At 58.3% G+C, this 18814-nt stretch overlaps 1 protein-coding gene across 1 annotated transcript in view; it reads right to left on the reverse strand.

Moving 5' to 3' along the window:
* The window catches only part of ANGPT4 (angiopoietin 4), a 47408-nt gene extending 34897 nt beyond the window's left edge, over positions 1-12511 (reverse strand). Inside the window, exon 1 of the mRNA XM_047852841.1 lies at positions 12049-12511. Coding sequence (XP_047708797.1) covers positions 12049-12360 — 312 coding nt within the window. The 5' untranslated portion in view covers positions 12361-12511. The remainder of the gene's footprint in view (positions 1-12048) is intronic.
* Between the last annotated feature and the right edge of the window lie 6303 nt (positions 12512-18814).

The raw sequence follows: 18814 nt of genomic DNA on the forward strand, positions 1-18814 counted from the left end.
TCGTGATGTGTCTGCGGTTTCCACACTGGTTTGGGAGGAGGGGGGCCCTGGGGGCTGCAGCAGGGGCCACGGGAGCCAGAGCGTTGCCAACCCGAATCCTCCCCCCCACACACGCACATCCCTGATCTCAGGACCACCTTGTCGGCCTCTTTCTGACTTTTGGATCTCCCCACGAACGTCACCTCCCCCGGGAAGCATTCCTTGGCCACCCCATCGAGGGTAGACACCAAGCCCCCTGCCTTATTCCTCCCACTGTGACTGCTGGGGTTTTGTTTTGTTTGGTTTTGTTTTTCCCACAGCCCTTCTTCACCCATCTGAAGCTTCCGTTTTCTCCCCAGGAGAAATGCAGGAACGCAGGGCCGCCATTCAGGAGCAGCTCAGCAAGGTAGCTCTGGGCCACCAAGTTCTCAGCCACGTCCTCCAGGCCTCGAGCCAGCGGCCCCAGGCGCGGGAGAGGTACTCAGGAAAGATTTGTTGAAACTGGGGTGTCTTCAGGAGAAACGTGCTAGAAATGACCACGACAGGGTCTCAGCATTCCTTCATCCACTCAACAGACTTGCTCAGATGTAGCCCGGCCCCGGGGAGAGAGCGGGCTTCGCTCCTGCTCGAGGGGTGGGCCAAGCTCAGCGCCTCCGAAGGGGCATGGCCCTGAGAGCCTTACAAATGTAGCCCATTTACAGATGAGGGAAAGAAGCACAGAGAAGCTGAGCCTGTTGCCCACGTCACACAGCTGGTGAGCACGACCGGCTTGGAACTCGGGCCTTCGGGCTCCCAAGACCACACCCTTCACCCTCAGTGGGCGCCTTGAGGCAGCCAGACTCCAAGATGGCCCCACGGATCCCATCTCCTGGTATGCATGTCATGCATAGTCTGTCCCCATAGTCTGTCCCTCGCTGGGCTGAGATCGGCCACCGTGAGTGTGGCACATCGTAGAAATGTTGGAGTGTGACTTTCATGGCCACGTCATTACGTTTCGGCTCCTGCTTTGTCCCCTCTTGGCCCTCTTGCTTGACAGGAACTGGCCACCACGTCGTGTGGACCCTCAAGCAGCCCTGCAGAGGGGCCCATCGGGAGAGAAACGGAGCCCGTCACCCCTGCCGCCAGCCAGCACCTGCCTACCAGCCCCGGGAGCGGGTCGCCCGAGAGGCTGATCCTTCAGCCCCGGGTGGAGCCTACAGACGACCACAGCCCCGGCTGATATCCGAGAACAACCACATGAGAAAACCCGAGTCGGAGCTACCTTGCTAAGCTGCTCCTGAATTCTGGACTCTCAGAAACTGAGACAGAATTGTTTGTGGCTATTAGAAGCTGCTAAATGTTCTGGGGTCATTTGTTATGCCACAGCAGATAAGACTTTTGTGGGGGTTACAGAGGCCAGACCCTCTTGCTTCCAGGTCCCGCCCCCCTCCCCCAGACACACCGCATCCCTGCCACACCATCCCCACGCCTCAGTTTCCCCACCTCTCCAACGGGGCTGACTCTGTGGCCTCAAGCCCGACGGCCAAGGGTTGGCCCTTCCTCCTCTGCCTGGTCCCAGCCCCCTTCCCACCCCCTCCGGGCCCACCCAGGCCCTGACCCTGCGGCTCTGAGCTGCCAGGCCCAGCCTTCCTGGCTCTTTGCCCCGCTGTTGCTCTCCTTCTGGGTCAGGGCTCAGAGAGAGCCGAGTGAGTGGGCAGGGAGCCAGGGGTGGAGCGTGTCAGGGACCAGCGGGCTGTTGTGGAGGGGTGTGCCGTTCAGCTCTCAGCTCGGCCCACGATTCCTGGCACAGGCCGGGCTTCTCCCAACCTCAGCGGCAGCCCCGAGTCTAGCGGGGGCCTCGCGCGCCGAGTCAGGCACTGGTTCGGTCACAGCTTCGCCACTCCCTTTCTGTGCCAGTGATGGGGCTTCTCTGGGCCTCGGGGGCCTCGATGGAAAACGGGGCGCATTGGTTCCTCTTGGCACAGGGGCCAGGGGCATAAAGGAAGCGAATGCTGGAATCTGTGCTTCCCCGGGGGCTGGGATTCTTCCGTCTTGTTCACTGGCGTAGCCCCGGGGCCTAGCGCAGTGCCCGGCACATAGTAGGTGCACCGTTATCTGTGGAACGTTTGTGGCTGTCTTACCCTCAGAGCCACACCTCTGAGCGTGTGTGTGTGTGTGTGTGTGTGTTGCTCTCGGGTGGTGGGTGTCTGTCCAAGGCAAAGAAGCCACAGGAAGATGAGGGGTATGGGGAATAGAGTGGGGGGAGCTAGGCCTGCATTTTCTGTCTGAACTTGGGGTGCTTCTCGGATGTGAACCGGCTACCAGCGCCTTCGGCCTCCCAAGGCCCCGCTATCCCTTTGTAGTCGTCTGCGTCTCAGCCTTGATCTTGGAAGGTGTGTCTGCAACGGGGCCTATGTGATGAGCCCTTATTCTCCCCCGTGGCTACGATGGTTCCCAGCACCTAAGATTCCTGAGAGCAGGGTCAGGCCCAGAGACGTCTGGTATGGCCCCTGATGAGCACTCCAGTCTCAGCCTGGCCACACTCTCCTGGCTCTCCAGGCTTCGGCCACAAGGAACGCTTCTCACTTCCTCCAAATCACCTCGTTCGTTCTCCCTCGGGGCCTTCCCATTTGCTGTTCCCTATGCCTGGAATGCTTTTCCTTTCCCTTCTTTGCCTGAGAAGGACCAGTCTACCTTTCAGAGCTCAGCTCCGTCCTTCCTCCTGGTGCCTTTCCTCCATCACGGTCAAGCCTCCGTGCCCCTCCCCCCCGCCCCCGTTATCTATCCCTAGAACAGGCGGGGACTTCCTCACAATGTGTATCATGGTTGATCATGACACATGAGAAATCGCCAGGTTGGTGTCTCTCCCGCTGCTCCTGGAGAGGAGGGATTGAGTCTCTCTCGCTCACTGCTGAATTCTCAGCCCCGCACGGTGCCTAACACCGCAAGTTCTCAATAGACGTCGGTGGGAGGGGTGATGGGGTAAATGGAGACATGAATGTTCTCACCTGTGTGTGTGTGTGTGTGTGTGTGTGTGTGCAGTGCCTGCTCGTAGCTGCCTGCATGCAACCCCAGAACTTAATAACCGTAAGGATGCATTAATTTTCCACGAGGTTCGTGACACACGATGCATCCTGTTGCTACAGGGGAGGAGACACAGATGCCTTCAGCTGGGATTCAGGAAGCCCGAGTTCTGACCCGACCTCTACCACGGGCTCTGGGGTGAATGTAGTTGAGTCACTCCCCGCGCCCAGGGTCACGGTACCCGTCTGTACAATCGGGAAGGGGCACAGAGAGGCAGTCCGTGTGGTGGTTAAGCATGAGGTCTGGACCCAGCCCCTGCCTGGGTTCGAAGCCACCTCCCTCGCTTCCTAGCCCCGTGAACTCTCTGGGCCTCAGTTTCCCCATAACAAAAGGGGATCGCAACAGTCCTCACCTTTTAGGATGTTGTGAAATCTCAGGGACCGATGTTTGTAGGACAGGCACAGCAGTGCCTGACACACAGAAAGCCCCAGCAGCACGTTCACCCCAGAAGAGAGAAGAAACCGAAACGGCACCTCCTATTTCCCCGTGAGTTGAAGCAGCACCAGATACACGCGCAGACCTTGGCGGGCGCTCTTGGGCCTCACGGCCAACCCAGGCATGAGCGTACCTCTGTCCCCAGTTTACAGAGGGAAAAGCCGAGGCTCCAGCCTTTCCCGCCTTTGCAGAGCTACAAACCTCACAGCTATTAGACTGGGTGAACAGAAGCAAACCGCAGAAAAATGAAAATGGCACGACACCGTTTATATAGGAAACCAATATTATGCATTGGTTGGGGAGGGATAGACACGGGGTAAAAGGTTACCAACACCGAACTCACGGTAGCTGTCTCTCCCCTGGGGGAAGGAAACAGGAGAGGGGCAGGAGCTAAGCGGTCTCTTCAGCTGGGTTGTGGGAACAAGGAATTTTATTAGATTTGCTTCTATCTCTTCATACTTCCAAACCATTTCAGTAAAATTTTAAAACGCACAGAACGGGGGGGCGCCTGGGTGGCTCGGTCAGTTACGCTCCGCTCAGGTCACCATCTCGAGGTTCGTGGGTTCGAGCCCCGCATCGGACGCCGCACTGACAGTGCGGAGCCTGCTTGGGATTCTCTCTCTCCCTCCCTCTCTCTGTCTGCCCCTCCCCCTGCTCCCGCTCCCGCTTGTGCCTGTACTTTCTCACTCTCTCTCTGAAAACAGGTAAATAAACTAAAGAAAGGAAGGCAAAATTAAAAAAAAAAAAATAAAATGCATAGAACGAATTGCAAGGAAGTTAACTGGGAGATGACCAGAGAACTGGGAAGACCGCTGATTTTTCTCCCCCCTCCGTGTCTTCACGCGCTTCCCCAATTCCCCGCGTTTGCACCAAACGTCGGGAAAGACCCAAGAGTGATGGACTGGGGACGGGAATGAAGGGTCACGAGGCTCTGCCGGCTTAAGCTTCAGAAGCTCTGCTCCTCTGTAGGGGAGGAGAGGGGAGGGGAGGGGAGCCTCCTGCAGGGTCTGTGGGCACCCCCTCACCCACCACATCACTGCATACGTTTTGCCCTATTTTGTCCTCATCCGAGGTCGTTGTTTCCATGGTCCCTATTTTGCAGATGAGGACACTGAGGCCGGGGCAGGAGGCAAAGGGACTTTGCTGAGCTCACACGAGGCAAGGTGTGGAGAAGCCGCTGTCGAATTCCCGGGCTGCCACCACGGCGGATTCCCTTGCTGGGCCACGCGTCCCAAGTATGCCATCCCTCCCTGACACTCAGCCGGACGCTGTGCCCCACCCTGCGCGCACTAACTCGTCGAATCACCCTAACCTGCAAAGTGGCGTCTATCACTTTCCTCGCCTCTCAGATAAGAAAACTGAGGCACGGAGCGGCCCAGCGGTTGAGGCCACACAGCCCACGAGCAGCGGAGACGTTGGGAATCGAGTTGAGTCGGGTGGGCTCCACGGCCCGTGCTGTGCCTCTGTGGGATTCACCCCAGGCCCTGGCCAAGGGCGGGGGGGAGGGGGGGACATAATGATGAGGACACTCAAGTGGGGGTTCTGGGTCCCCTCAACTTTTCAAGAGCTGCCCATGCTGGCGGAAGAGCCTTCAAGAAGGCTCATTGGCTAAAGGCCCCGTGGGGGAAGGGAAAAATCTAGCCTCCGTGAGTTTCCCTTTCACTGGCCAGCGCTCTGTCTGTTCTGCAGGTCCCGGCTGGGTCTCCAGGGACCAGGCCACAAGGGACACGTCTTGCTTATTCGCCAGGAGACTGGCCTCAGGGCTGAGAGCGTGGGTTCTGGCAGCAGCCAGTCTGAGAGTAAACCTCACCTCCCCCTTTCTGGCCACGAGACCTATCTTTCTTTTATCCTACACGCTCTCTAGGAGGCAGCGAGTGTTTTGAGTTCCGCTTTACAGAGGAACCAGTTGACGCAGGTGGCTTCCCCAGCTGGTCAGTGGCACCGCTGGGACGTGACCCCCCCACCCCCACCCCCGACTCTGGGTCCATTCCAGAAATTTCAGAGCTGACTCTGAGGTTAAGCAAACGCTCCGAGGCCAGAGTCTGGGTGGAGGTGCAGACTTAGGGGGCAGGCCTGGGGTCTGTTTTCTCACATTTCCTGCCCTAGGAGACAAGGAGGAGAGGGTCTAGGTACATCCCAGCCCAGCTGAGCTGTGGGGCCTAGGAAGAAAAAGCCAGAAACTCAGGGCTCTGCCCCCATGGGCTGGCCTGGCCGAGGTGCTTGAAAAAATAAACCCGTCCCTCTGGGGGATGCTGCTTGCGGGGCTGCTGGCCCTGGGGCTCCCTGAGTCATCCCTAGGTCAAGGGCATCTGTGCCGGCCATTTCTAGGCTCCTTTCTTGGGAAAACAATCCCATTTCTCTAAGAAGCATATGCTCTTCTCCCCACCCCACCCCCTCAGTCCCAAACTGCTTAGAAAGCAGCCAGCGGTGAGGTTAGGAAATCAAACCCCAAGACGTTCTGTTCGGCAACTGAGATTCATTTCTTGTTTGGATAGCCGAAGGCTGAAAATGCCAAGAATTTACGGGCAGCCTGGGGGGGGGGGGGGGGCTGGGGCAGCTGGGAGTCCCGGGCCAGTTTGGGAGGGTCCCGGGCTGGGCCAGGACCCCACGCTGCGCTCCGCTGGATGCGCTGTTGACCCGCATCCAACCGCTGGGCTGAGGGCTTGAGTTGTTCTGAGGTCTGGCGTCAGGGGCCTGAAGCGAGCAGCAGAGGCTGGGGGCAGGGCCAGGTTGAGAGGATCCTATCCGGCCCCTCACCCCTGCTGGCTTGGCTTTGGGTGCAGAAAGGGAAGAGAAAGGGGCCCCGGCTGAGCACCCCGGCTGGGGGGTGGGCCCTGGGCATCTGGCTTGTGTGTCCTGAGTTGTCTGGGGTGGGCAGAGTGTGTGGACAACCAGGGAGGTAGATATGGGAGGGTTAGCCGGCCCGGGGCCGGGGCGGGGTGGGGGGGTAGGGGACAGACAGGGAGAGACCTCAGGGACATGCCGCCAGACAGGAGAGAGAGTCACAGTGGCAGAGAGACACAGAGATAGAAAGGGGGAGGCAGAGACACGTGGGGAGATGCGCAGAGACAGCCGACTGTCACTGGTACAGGAGGGAGAGTGGAGGGCCCCACGTTTCTGGGGTTTGAAGCTGGGCTGCCCTCAGGTGCCGGGGGTGGGTCGGGGAGCCTGCGTCCTTGCCTGTGGCCCCGGGGTTTCCTACTCTCCTCATCTGTAGAGTGGGTCCTGCGTGGGAGACGGCAGAGTAGGGCACCTCCTGGCGGGGACCGGGGCCACCGCTCACGGGGTGAGAGCAGCCCAGAGTGACCCTTCGCTGGGCACCTGCTGGGGGCAGACGCTTGCCCGGTTCTGCCGCTCTGAAGCCCACGTCAAACTCTGTCATCACACAGACGAGGCCCTGAGTGCATCACACACACCGGCTCACACAGGCCACACGACTCACCACTGGGCTGCACGGCCTGCTGGGGAGCCTGCCCCCCCCCCCCGCCCCGCTGGCTCTGTCCGCCTGTCCGCCCGCCCCCTCGAGAGTCCTGGCTGCAGCTTTCCACCCAGATGAGGGGGTGGGTCAGAGCCAGGAGCGGCCCACAGATAGCAGACTCCAGACGTGAGTCATTAGTGCAGAGGCTTTCCAGGGGGAGGGGGGAGGAGGGGAGGGGAGAGAGGTGGAGGAAGGGGAGAAGAGTAGAAAGAGGGAGAGGGGTGGGGTAAAGGGGGGTGGAGAAGCGAGGAAGGGGGAGAGGGAGCAGACCTTCCCGCAAACACCCCCCACCCCGCCACCCCCTGGGCTCTGAGTTTAGGAGGACACGGGCCAGCTGGCCAGCTCCATGCTGGGAGAAGACAACTGGGTTTCTGGGATTCAGGAATCCTTGCCTCCCTCACTTCCTTGACACCCTCCAGAGTCAGGAGAAAGGACCTGGAGCTTGGAGGGCCTGGGCTGGCTGTCACGGCTGGGTGACTCTGGCAGGTCCCTTCCCCTCCCTGGCCTGTGTCCTCACCTGTGCACTGGGGGGACAGGGGCAGAAGTCAGGGGCATGGGCTGAGCAGGGGCTGGCCGCTGGCCGCTTGCAGCAAAGAGGGTCTCCTCTGCGGCCACCCCGATGATGGGAATCTGGCCGAGAGCTCTGTCTGGGGAAGCCGGTCATCTCTGCTCATCCCCGGGAATCCCTAATGGCGGTAGTGGTAATTAGTGATGCTTCTAGATCAGAATATTTTGAGACTCGTTTTTTTTTTTTTTTTCCCCACTGCTGGGATGTTACCGCAGAAGCCAAGAAGAGGCCTTTGAGTTTCAAAGACTCTGAGATATGCCCAGCCCAAGGGGCACGAAGGGGGCATTCAACCCAAGGAGCCCTTACCCAGGGGAGGGCAGAGCAGATACCTGCTTGGACCCCAGCAGAGACCAGGCAAGACTGGGGGCCCCCTGGGGCCCACCAGCATGGACAAGTGACGTTCCCAGCCCCAAGGCTATCGGACGGGGACCATTGGACTGACTCGTCCCCAAGTGCGCTGCCCTCACCCAGCAGTGCGGGGCTCACACTGGTGATACGGCTGAGTTAAATAAAAGCCCATCGGTCCACTGCATCCCGGTGCAGGTAAGCTACCCCGTGTCCTCACGAACCACGTGCTCTAGTCGGGCAGCAGGCTGAGAGCGGCGTGGGAGCGGTCGCCGTGGTCGTCCCAGCCATCCCCCGACACGTTCCCATTTTGCAGATAGGGAAACTGAGGCTTGCTCATCCACAGCCAAGTAAATGCCAGACCGGGATGTGAACTCAGGTCAGCCTGCCTCCTGCAACAGCGCTCTTTGCCCCACGGCGCCCCATGGACGTCTGGAGAAGGCGTTGTGCCACAGGTGGAAGAGGTGGGCTGGGTGCCCTTCTGATCTGAAAGTCACCGGTTTAAATGCTTCCTTTGGCTCAGCCAGTGATGCCTGAGCGCCAGGCACCGGGGGGAGTCAAAGGTGGATGGGAGGGTGAGGCTTGGGGTAGAGAAGCCGGAGGGAGGGGATGAGGTCGCACGAGGTAGGGAGGCAGCTGGGGAGACAGGAGGATATACCACGAGGAGAGAATCGGAGGCCACAGGATGGACGGGTCTTTCTGCCTAGGGGCCGGAGGGCATGAAGGATACCCCGGGGCCACAGGAGGCCTTAAACAGAGACAGGTGGGCAGGGAGGGAAGAGCTGAGTGTCAGGCAGCTTCAGGGTTGAGGCACCATGGGCTCTCGGAAGGGAGACATCTGCAGGGTCTGGGTCACGGATTTGGGGCTCAGGAACCCATCAGATGCCGGTTTGGCATCAGCATGGGGCAGGTGGGAAAGGGTGCTGCAGGAGCCCTGGGGGCAGTGCCATGAAGTGTGAGTGGAAAGGAGGAGCAGGGACAGAGTCCTGGGAGACACTGGCATTTCAGGGTGGGGGAGGGCCCGAGCGACCGGAGGGACTCAGGGATGGTCACGCACCCATATGTTCATTCATTCCGCAGCCGTTTGGAACACCTACCCTCTGCCAGGCACTGTTCTGGGCTCTGGGAACTCAGTAGTGAACAAAGCAGATGTGATCCTTGCCCTCCTGGAGGGCACAGACCAACAGGAATGCTCTAAGAATGGGTAGTGATAAGTGCTAAGAGAGAACACCAAAGCCAGGTTGAGGGGATACAGAGTGACAGAGGGTTATTTTAAATGGGGTGGACAGGGAGGGCCTCTCTAAAGAGGTGACATTTAAGGAGAGACCTGAGGGAGGTTGGGTGAGCCATGTGGGCATCTGGGAGAGGAGCGTTCCAGGGACTAAGGATTTTCTTTTTATTCCAAAGAGATGGGAGTCCCAGGCTGGTTTTAAGCAGAGGAGGGACAGGATCTAACTTAGGACCCCTCTGTCTGCTGGATGAATGAACTGTGGGGGCCAGGGTGGAAACAGGGAGCCCAGGGCGGCTGCCATGATGACCGCCCAGGTAGGAGATGGAGGTGGCCCAGAGTGGGGCAAGGTAGGGGAAGGGGTAGGGAGGTAGGTCAGAGCAGGCATGCTTGGTGGATGAGGGCTTGCCGATGGAGACAGTTTCTGGAAGGATGGTGCTGGTCAGCAACATTGAATTTGTCAGGAGATCAAGTATGATGAAGACCGAGCCATGGCCACTGGATGTGGGAGGCGACTTTTGGGGGAAGGAGTAAGTGGGATGTGAGGAAGTGGAGGCAGAGTGTGTGGACTTCTGAGACCCAGGCCAGAAATCAGATAGTGTAGGTTGGATAAGAGGCTTGTTTGCTCTACTCTTCTCTCTCTCTCTCTCTCTCTCTCTCTCTCTCTCTCTCTCTTTTAACCATGGAAGATACTTATATGGGACTAAACACTGAAGGGGGAAGAATCAGCAGAGGGGGAGTACAGAAGGGGACAGCTGGCTTGGGGAGGTTCAGGGGCTGCAGGGGGATGGGATCTACATCCTAGAAAGGAAGAGTGACCTTGGCCCATAGAGGAACCCCTACCCTCTGAGCTGGAGAAAGGCTCTGGGGACTGGTGGACGTATGGGTGAATCTGCAGGTGTGGGGCAGGCAGCTGAAGAGTGGCTCTCCCTTTGTCCTCATTTCTCATTGAAGCAGGGGGTCACTGGTCTGGTGGGAGGGTGGGGGACAATAAAAACGGAGGCTTCAGGAGGAGGTGAGGTTTGAAATGGCCCTCGTGGAACCAGAAACACACAGATTTCAGAGCAGCACGGAGCCCCCACTGGGTTGGCTCCAGTGCGTGAGGCCAAGAACTCCCTCAGGAGGGATCTAGGGGTGAGACGTGGCAAGCCGACAGGGCAGGCGAGAGGGAGGGCAAGTGGGCAAGGGACAAGGAGAAGATGGTGAGTTGGGGGCTGAGGAGCTAGATGGTTAGGGCAAGAATAAGACAGGAGGTTAAGTGTGGGTGCACACGAGTGTATATGTGAGTATGTGCAAAGCAGTTTGGTTGGATACGTGTAGGGTAGTCTCTCCACCTTAGGGATGGATAAACCCAGGGTGTGCTCAAGGCAATCCTTCGGAAAGCAGGGGAAACTATCAGAACTTCAACGAACGTGATTTCGTACATCATCTTTTTGCAAATGGAAGGTTCCATTTCATTTTGTTTTATGCTCTGGACGTATATTACTATGGGTACGTGCGCAAAAATATTAAGTAAATATGCACGTATCAGGGGGAGTGGACATTGTTTGCTGCTTGGGCACATGCTTTGAGCAATTTAGACACCAAGGAGTAAGAAGGCACTGATGCTTGGAGAGGCACCGTGTACTGTTGAATCCGTTTGAAGGCTCTAGGAAGCAGTCTACCTCCCTCCACCCCGTGCCACTGCTCAGACCGTCTTCTGCACCTGCGGCCCGGGGCTCATTCTCTCCCTTCCTTGCCGCCACTTAGAGGCTCCTGCCAACCTCATCTTGAAACCCACGGGACGCCTTTCCCGCCCCCATGCCTGTGCAGGGCCAAACCTGCCTCATTCGTCTCTGTACTCGGTGCCTTGTTGAAGGCTTGGCACACGGCGGGTGCTGAGTGGTCGACCGAAAGCACGAAGGCAGAAGGCCCTAGAGTGGCCCTGACCTTGGGCCAAAACAGCGAGGGGTGTCCGCAGCTCCTCACGCTCTGCCACCCAGTACCCAATTCATCAGCAGGACCGATGTTCCTCCGTCAGAATAATTCCTCATCTTCCGGGCCCGGTCCGGCTCCAGGCCCCTCTTACCTCTTGCCCGGTGGCTAAGCAGCCTTCTCCTCCGCATGCACCCTGCCCTCTGCCCCCTACAGTGTATTTTGTTCAAAGCAAATCAGGGGTGTCTCCCCTGCTCAAAGCCATGCACTTGGCTCTGATGCTCACAGCAAGAGAGGGCCAGAGTCTCCCCCGTGGCTCCCAAGGCCCGACACGACCTGCCTCCCCTCCCCTCTCAGACCTCCTGGTGCACCCCTTTCTCCTGTCCTCCTCTGCTCCAGCAGCACTGGTCCCCCCGGTTCCCCAGGCACCCTGACAGCGTTCCCACCTCACAGCCTTTGCTGCTCCCTTTGTAGCAAACGCCCTCCCCGCAGGTACCTGCATGGGCCGCTCCGTTACCTTACTTTGCTTTCTGGGTTCAAACGCCACCTCCTCCAAGAAGTCCTCTCGAATTACCTGACCTCAAAGAGCCACCCCACCACTGCTTGCCGTCTTCCCTCCTTCATTTTCCTTCACCGTCTCACATAGCAGATTTTTATTGCACATCTCTTTCTGGCCTCTTTCCCCCACCAGTCCAGCAGGGGACGTATTGTTCTGTTTACTGTTACATGCCTCGCACCCAGGATGGGCCAGGCCTGTGATCGGAGCTCCGTGGGTTTCTATTGGATGAGCGAATGAATGGCTGAATGGCTGTGAGGGAGCCAGGTTTCCGGCTCTGACCCTGCCTAGCCTTGCTGTGCGGCACCAGGGCCATCCCTGCCCCTCTCTGTTCCTCACTACCCCAATCTGTACACTTCAGAGACAAGGGCTGCCTGGGCCTGGCCTTTGTGCCGGGGAAGGCCTCCGGGGAGGACGCGCGCCGCCCCCCCCCCCCCCCCCCCGGGGCCGCCCACCGCCCCCTGGGTAGGCCCCGCCCTTACCTTCTGCAGCCACTGCGTGTTGTTCTCCAGCACCTTCTCCAGCTGTCGCACTCGCTGGGCCGGCCAGTCCCCTAGGTTCAGTGCAGCGGCAGCGGGCGAGTCCCTCTGGAGGCTGTTGGAGCCCCCGAAGGCCTCGGGTTCGGGTGGGCAGGGCTCAGGCTCGGGCAGCACGAAGGTATAGCTGCACTGGCCGTGCTGGACGCGGTGCGCCCGGCGGCGCCCGGCCGCCTCCTGCCCCCTCCGCTGGGCCACAGTCACGGCGGCCGCGGCGAGGAGGAGGCCGCCCAGCAGCATGGCTGGCCGGGAGAGCATCCGGAGATGCGGCGATGGTGAGGGGTGTCGGGTCAGGGCCCCCCCACCCCGGCGCTCCGCCCGGCTCCGGGCCCGGGATGCCTGCCCACCGAGCCTCCGCAGCTGCAAACCCCTGTTTTGGCCGAGCTCTGGCCAGGGCAGCTATTTATACTTGCGGCTTCCTCCTCCCTCCCCCCCCCCCCCCCCCCCGCCTCTGCTCCCCGCCCCCGCAGACACCCCCTAACCCTTTCCCTTCCTTCCTCCTCACTCCTGCCCGAGGCTGCCCGTGCACCAGGCCTGCTCTCCCCGCTTGGCCTCGCCTCTGAGTTATCTACTATCCAGGGGAGGCCTGACCTCCCTGTGAGAAAGAAAACAACACACACACACACACACACACACACACACACACGCACACACCCACAGACACAAACACCAAACCCCCAAAGCTGCCTGCTTCGGAAAACCAAACCCGGGTGAACCCTCTCTTCCTGTCTCTGTCTGTCTCTCTGTCTCTCTCCAACCTCCCCCCACCCCCCCAAGGCTGGGATCTCAAGTTTCAGTTCCCCTTCCCCTTCCCTCTCCCCCTCTACCTTCCCCCCCCCCCCACTCCGATTCCATGTTAGTGCTTGGAACATGAGCAAAGTGACCCCCGGAGAGAGCAAAAGGAAGGGGGCAGAGGGGTGAGGCTTGGAAGGAGGCAGAGAGTCCAATCTGTTTCTAGAGAAAGAGAAAATCCTTGCGAGGCCAGGGAAGTCGGCGCTCCCAGCAGGGAGCTGGCTCCCTTCCTCCCTTCTCCCGTGGGGCCTGGGGGATGTTGTGCCCTGGGGTGGCCCTGCTCAGCAGATGTGACAGCAATAAGGGGTTGTCCTGTCCCGGGGCACACTGTTCTAGGACTGCCTCTGGCTGGAGGGGGGGAAATGGATTGCTTGGAGAATACCTTCTGGTGAAGAAGTGTCTCTCCTAGCTCTGGGGTCAGAGGTGGCTGACTCCCCCGCCCCAGCTCCTGGGTGGCCGGCTGATGATGCGTCCACATCCTGCCCCAGCGGGGTAGACCCCATCTCTTGCACCATGAATGTATGTGAGTCCTCATTCTGGAAACTGAGGACCTTCTGATTCGCTTGTTTACCTGTTTCCTGGTTTAAATCCTGGCTAGACCAGCTGTGTGACTTCAGGCCAGTCGCTTAACCTCTCTGTGCTTCTGTTTCCTCTTGGCGAACCGAGGAAAATAACACCACCCACTTCACAGAGTGTGAAAATTAAGTGAGTTTGAGCAGGGATGGTGGAGGGTGAGTGCTAAATAAATACTTTTGCTGTTATCAGCGTCATAGTTACTGTGTACTTCCCCTCCCCCGACCCACTAGCATGTACCGCCCATGAGAGCAGGACAGGACTTGTTTTGTGGGGACGTGGCGGGGGTGGCAGGGTGACGGGGGCAAGAGGTACCCAGCAGCGGTTGCATCTCTCTCCAGGGCACCGCCTCCCGCCTTTCTCTGCTGCTTTTCCCAGAGTGGACCCCCCACCCCCACCCCAGCCGTTTGCTATTGTTTTTTCCCCTTTGTTTTCCCAAATCCTAGGGAGTTTTGAATGGGGCAGGCTGCTTGGGGGCAGGGGGAACCAGGAGCGCATCCGGGGGACTGAGGACATTAAACCAGGTGTGTGGGGCTTTGGCAGGAAAAGGAAAGGCAGCTGGTTATCAGCCACCAGCATTCGCTGAACTTCCTGCGTGCTCCAGACCCTGCTTGCCCACCTCTGCCTCAGTTGTCTCGGCTGTAAATGGGGTCATACCACCCCCGAGTCTGGAAAGCTTGGGAGATGGCCCTGGCAGCCTCTGCACCTTCATTTCAGTGCTTCCTTCTCACCTCGGGGCCTTTGCACATGCTGCTGTCTCTGTCCAGAGCGCTTCGGTCCACCCACCTTCACCCCCACCTTTCAGCGGTGTTCCAGTTACTGTGCCCTCAACCAATTACACCAACACTCAGTGGCTTAAAACAAAAATAACCATGGGGGGGGGGGCTGCCTGGGTGGCTCAGTCGGTTAAGCGACTGACTTTTCGGCTCAAGTCATGATCTCGCAGTTTGTGAGTTCGAGCCCCGCGTCGGGCTCTGTGCTGACAGCTCGGAGCCTGGAGCCTGCTTCAGAGTCTGTGTCTCCCCCTCTCTCTACCCCTCCCCTGCTCATGCTCTGTGTCTCTCAATAATAAATAAACGTCAAAAAAAAAAAAAACCCAAACATTTATTACCTCTCAGGGTTTCTATGGGTCAGGAATTCAGGACCAGCTCAGCTGGGCCGTCTGCTTGGGTCTCTCATGACCCAAAGCATGACACGGCCACTCAAGGCTACAAAGGCGCTTGTCCCCAGAGGGCCAGGTGGAAGTCACATTGCACTACAAGACCTAGGCTTGGGTAAGTCATTGAGCGGAGCTTCTGGCGTATTCTATCGGTCAGTGTCTGTCCAGTTCAAGGCAGGGAACATAGACCACACCCTTCGACGGAGGTCACTGTCCCAAGAAGAGCTGCAGCCAAGGGGACTGCCACACGCTCCCCACCCCGGTCCCTGAACCCCCTTTCACAGTCCCACCCTTTGTCTTAGCCCTTCTCAAGGTGCTAAGAGGTTAATTACTTGTGTCACTAACCACTCATCTCTCTCTGTTCGCCCCCAGTGTTTGTTACACAGTATGTTCTTAGGAAATATCTGCCGAATGAAGGAACAGGGTGAGTGAATGAACGAAGGCAGTGCTCGGGCCGGGTTCTCCCGGGCCGGCCGACGTGGAGCAGGAGGCTGGGACGCTGGGGAGCCTCCGCGTGGCTGTGCTGACACAGCAAGCCCGGCTGACACGGACATGGGGGCAGGTGGCTGAACTCTTTGGGCTGCAGATTCCTCCTCACGGTGAGAGCGTGCAACAGACCCTACCCACGTCTCCCGGAGATCTCGCAGAGGTGAGCTCCAGGGAAAGCTTACACGCTGCCAGGCTGCTGAGGATCTTTCAACACAGGTCCCCAAGGCCGGCGTCTGAGGGAGGTTGGACACAAATCTAGCCTGGAGGCCGAGGGTTTACAAAAGGAACCTCCAGCCCTCAGGAAACTGGGAGCCAGCCATCCCCAGGAGAAGCAGCTGGTGCCAGGGTGGCTGCAGGAGGGAGCTGGTGGCAGGACCCAGAAAGGGAACCGGAAAGACATCATCCGGGGTCCGTTGGCAAGTGCTGTTGCTGAAGGCAGCACGGAACTTTGCAGCCGGAGGGGCCTTTGGTATCCTGGGCGCTCTGCGCGCGGACCCGTGGCCCCCACCTCACCTGTGAGCGCCAGACCCAGAGCCGTCCGCCTTCTGGACTTGGACTTCAAGGCCTCAAACAGAACTCCCCATTTTCGATCCCCCCCGCACAGTGCCCCAAATGGACTTCTGGACTCTTCGGTCACTGGTAACCGCCCAACCTTCGCCAGGCACCCGGGACGGAAACCCGGGAGCAGGGCTGGCTTCGCCACGCTTGGAAGGGCCGCACCCTTCCAGGTCACTGACCACCTTTCCATTTCTGTGTCTGTTGCCTGGCCTAGGGTCAGGTTCATAGTGGGTTCTCACGAGCGTTTGTTGAATGAATAGTCACCACTCTAGGGTGGGGGCTGGAGCTGGAGTCCCAAAGTGGAGGCTAAGGAAGTCACCCTTTCCAGGGCAGGGGCAACAGGAAGTTTCTGTCTCGGGTATGTCTATTTGCGTCTTGTCTCCAAATATGTGCAACAACCACCCCCTCTCCCCAGTTTATTTTCCCTCTGCTAGCCTGTCGTCATCATGGAGCCAGAGCATGGAGAAAATCCTTCAACCCACCTGGAGAATTTGGCTTTTGGTCCAATGGCTTAGGTAAAAAGAGAACTTGTTGGCCGACGTAACTGAAAAGCGCAGGGGTTTCTAGCTTCAGGCATAGCTGGATCCAGACGCTCAGATGTTATTAAGAATCCTCCTTTTTTCTTCTTCCTCAGCTCTAGGCCCTTGTTTTCCTGTTGGCTTAATCCTCTGACAGTTCCCACCACCTTTACCCCCGTCATTGGTGGCAACAGTTCTAGTCTCTCAATTTAGCAATCCCTCTGCCCTGAGGCAGAATGCCCCTTTCCTGATAGCTCTTGGGAAAGTTCTGGCTTGGGTCACACAGACATTCCTGAACCAAATACTGTAGCCAGAGGGTTGAGATGCTCTGGTTGGTCAGGCTGGGCCATGTGCCCAGCCCTGGTGCCCTTGGGTGGGGTCAACCTCATGGGACCGAAAGGGATTGAGGGAGGGGTAGGGTGCTTCTCAAGGGACTCTGGGATAGAGGGACTAGAAGGAGGCGGGTGCTGGCCACTCACCCAGTGAACTGGTTTCCTCTGCCGCTACTGTCCCCCCACCCCGGGGGGGGGGGCCAGTGGAGCTTTCGCATAACTGGGACACCATGCGTCCTTACCTCCCATTTAGTTTGTGAGAGAACACACCCAGAGGAGGAGGCAACTTGCCCCAAGTCGAGCCCTGGAATCTCTTTTCCTGGAAGCACTGATCTTCCCGCTCCTGGGAACAAAGACAGGGGGAACGAGATCATTCCTGGAGAATCACGTGCCGAATTGGGGCTCCCCAAGGGCTCGGATCCAAAGAAGATGAAGCCACCAGCCCGAGTCTCCCACTCTGGGCCTCATCCCCACAACCCAGCTCTTTCCCAGCCCCCTTCCTTTTCTGCTCCCTGCATGTCAACGCCCAGGGTGATAACCGAGGGTGGCAAGCGGGGCAGCCTGGGGGCGCCCCCGAAGCCTCTCGCACTGTGCTGTGCACAGCCCCGAGGACATCACCTGGGCGCCTGGTGGGGGCCACTATGGCAGTGTGGCAAGTCCTGGCAGGGGGCTCGGGGGCTGCTGGCTACCTCGGGGGCGGCCTGTCAGCGATCCCAGGGGCCGAGGGGCGAATCTCGTGCAGCAAGAATCACGGTGTCTCCGTGAGACTTTCCACTCAAGACAATGGTCTGTCTGTCAACTGCTTCCTGCCTCCGCTTTCTGCCACCCCGGACCCAGAACCACAACACAACTGATGAATCGGAAGAGACCTGAGGCTGGGTTTTGAGGTCACTCCTGTGACCCAGGCCTATCAGTTACGAGCCCCTCACTCTTGGCACTGGATCTTGATTCCACTTTCGTTTGAGAGACTCTGTTTCCCCATCTTTGAAAAGTCCCTCCTTAGCAAGGTGGGGGTGGTTTGGGGGCGGGGCCGAGGCTGTGTTCCAGTTACCAGCAGTTTCTAACCACGCGGCTAACACTTCGCGGTTTTAAACAATGGCAGTGCGATTTTAGTCACATATGTACATTTTTTTACAGTGACTTAATTTTGAGAGAGAGTGTGTGTGAGAGAGCAGGGGAGGGGCAGAGAGAGAGAGAGGGAGAGAGAGAGAATCCCAAGCAGGCTCTGTCTGTACTGTCGTCGCAGAGCCTGACGCGGAGCTCAATCCTGAAAACCGCGAGATCATGACCTTGAGCCCAAGTCAAGAGTCAGATGCTTAACCGGCCGAGTCACCCAGGCGCCCCTCAGGTATGTACAATTTTGAGCAGGTTCAGTGGGGACGGCTTGACTCGACTCCATTCGACAGCAGCTGCAGGGGTAGGATGAGAAAACGCCATTTAAGTAATTGGCACGTCAGTGCCCAAGCGTTGGTAGCTGTTATCATCCTTGCTATTGTTGGAAAGATCCAGCATCTCTTGGCATGAAAATGTCCTTTAGACCCTCTGATGGCTCAGTCGGTTGAGCGGCCGACTTGATTTCGGGGTTTGTGAGTTCGAGCCCAGCATCGGGCTCTGCTCTGACAGTGAGGAGCCTGCTTGGGATTCTCTCTCTCTCTCTGTCCCTCTCCCGCCCATTCTCTCTCTCTGTCTCAAAATAAATAAACTTTATATATACTTATGGATTATTTCCATTGAGGCGGCCACAGAAATTGGCCCAGACATGTTTCAGGATTTGTCCAAAGTCACCTAGCGTGGTCCTGGCAAGATGGGGTCACATACAGCTACATCTGCGGTTAGCAACGCTTGTCCCTCCCGGGGGCAACCACCCGGGCCTCAGTTTCCCCTCTGAACAAGGGGAGTGTCCTGGTTCGGCCGCCCCAGAGGCTGACGGGCCCAGGGTAGAGGACAGGCCTCCTTGTGGCCGCGCTGCTCAGCCGGGGCCACCACCCTGCCCGTCTTTTCTCAGGCTGCATCTGAGCCCGCGTCTGGCACTCGCTCCAGGATGTGAAGAATGAGCCTGCCAGGTCAGAGGGCAGATCTATTTTTGAACCTGGGACCCCGCAGAGGTCCAGAAAAGCCTGTGACCCAGAGAACCAACAGGCCCCTATATATTTTGTTTGTTTTTACTAGACAAGCACAGCACGTCCTTTATAGAAAAGTCAGAAAATACATGTTAGCAAAAGGAAAAAAATAAACAGCTTGTGCTGTCATCAGCTAGAGGCAAAAACCATAGCTCACGTTTTGGAGTATTT

The sequence above is a fragment of the Prionailurus viverrinus genome, chromosome A3, assembly GCF_022837055.1.
Source record: "Prionailurus viverrinus isolate Anna chromosome A3, UM_Priviv_1.0, whole genome shotgun sequence".
Taxonomy (NCBI): Eukaryota; Metazoa; Chordata; class Mammalia; order Carnivora; family Felidae; genus Prionailurus; species Prionailurus viverrinus.